The sequence below is a fragment of the Haplochromis burtoni genome, unplaced genomic scaffold (genome assembly GCF_018398535.1).
Source record: "Haplochromis burtoni strain Fernald_Lab_line unplaced genomic scaffold, NCSU_Asbu1 Contig_2929, whole genome shotgun sequence".
Taxonomy (NCBI): domain Eukaryota; kingdom Metazoa; phylum Chordata; class Actinopteri; order Cichliformes; family Cichlidae; genus Haplochromis; species Haplochromis burtoni.
In genome coordinates, this window is record NW_024585290.1 from 1 (window position 1) to 1,573 (window position 1,573).

The following is a 1,573-nucleotide window of genomic DNA, read 5'->3' on the forward strand; positions in this document are numbered from 1 at the left end:
CATACTTAATGTTGTTCTACGTTGATCTCTTCTTAAATAGTTCATTTGCCGTTTTCTTTCTATTTTGTAACAGAAAGAAAACTTTTTTTTTTTAGATCACTTTATCACTACCAAAATATCTTTCAGATGTGTTTTATATTATTGTGTTACAATAAAAATTCTTATCTTTGCTAAAAAAAGAGCATTGCCCTACACACTCACGGAGTATTGGCATTGCTGGCACTTCTTCAAAGGTGTCATATTAAGCTAAATTAAAAACGTGACATTTTTGTGTTGTGCTGCAGGTTCGTCAGCTGGAGAGAACGGTGAGCCTGAGGGACCTGTCCATCGTGGAGATGGAGGGGAAAATGAGAGAAATGTCCGCAGCCACTTATGACGGCATATTTGTCTGGAAGATCTCTGATTTCACCAGAAAGAGGCAGGATGCTGTGGCTGGCCGGGCCCCTGCTATGTTCTCTCCTGGTAACCACATTACACGATGAATTCCTGATTAAGGATTTCCACTTCCTGATGGAAGTAACATGACACTTGATTATTAGTGTTATTATTTAATGTACTGATGTTAATAATTTCCAGCCTTTTATACCAGTAAATATGGCTACAAGATGTGCTTGCGGATCTACCTGAATGGTGATGGGACGGGGCGAGGCACCCACCTGTCTTTGTTCTTTGTGGTGATGAGAGGACACAGTGATGCACTCCTCAAGTGGCCTTTTAATCAAAAGGTGAGAGCTTTATCATTCATGTTGCATGTATGAAATCCTGCATGTTTTCCATACAACATTAGTTACAGGAAAAAGTTGAGATTTTATAGTTATACATAAATATGAAGTCAAACATTATCAGATTTTCGCACAGGTCCCATAAGTACTTAAACATGAATCATGTAATTAAACTTTATTTCTTCAGGATTAAATATTCTGTATCTGTGAAGATTAGCAGAAAATGCAAAGATTAAATTAGAAACAATCCATTGATTGTTTTTCCACATTTATCCAGAAATCTGAGGCAGAGGTCCAAAGTTACCAAACATTTTTTTTCTGCAATTTTATGTTCAAACATGGCCTCTGCACTGGTGGAAGTGATCATTGTCAGTTTTGAATGAGGCAACATCGGCTAGCAAAAAGCAAATCGGATACAAATGCAAATACAAATTAGATGCAAAGAGACAAATTTGAACCGGACAAAGGAAATGGAAGCTGTGTTCCTGATGGCACTGGCATACAAAAACAAGATATGGTTAGTGTGGCCATCTTGTGCTGTATGATTAAGCTAGTGTTTTTATTAAGAGCTCTAAAAATGTGTACTGTAACTTAATGTACATTGTTGGATGTCTTCCCATTGGCTGTTGTGACCAAGTATTTCCAAAAACATTAGAGCAAGTGTATTTGCATGAGTTACAGAAGGCAAAACTTTGGTTCATGTTTGCTGTAAACACACATTAAAAATCTTTAATCAGAAATTGCATTCTGAGAATTTGAACTTACAGTGGGGCAAAAAAGTATTTAGTCAGCCACCGATTGTGCAAGTTCCCCCACCTAAAATGATGACAGAGGTCAGTAATTTGCACCAG

At 37.3% G+C, this 1,573-nt stretch overlaps 1 protein-coding gene across 1 annotated transcript in view; it reads left to right on the forward strand.

The window, feature by feature from the left end:
• Window positions 1–284: 284 nt before the first annotated feature.
• LOC102294584 (TNF receptor-associated factor 2) overlaps window positions 285–1,573 on the forward strand; it is a gene marked incomplete at its 5' end in the record, with an annotated part of 4,400 nt that continues 3,111 nt past the window's right edge. Inside the window, 2 exon segments of the mRNA XM_005953081.3 lie at window positions 285–462; window positions 577–725. Coding sequence (XP_005953143.3) covers window positions 285–462; window positions 577–725 — 327 coding nt within the window.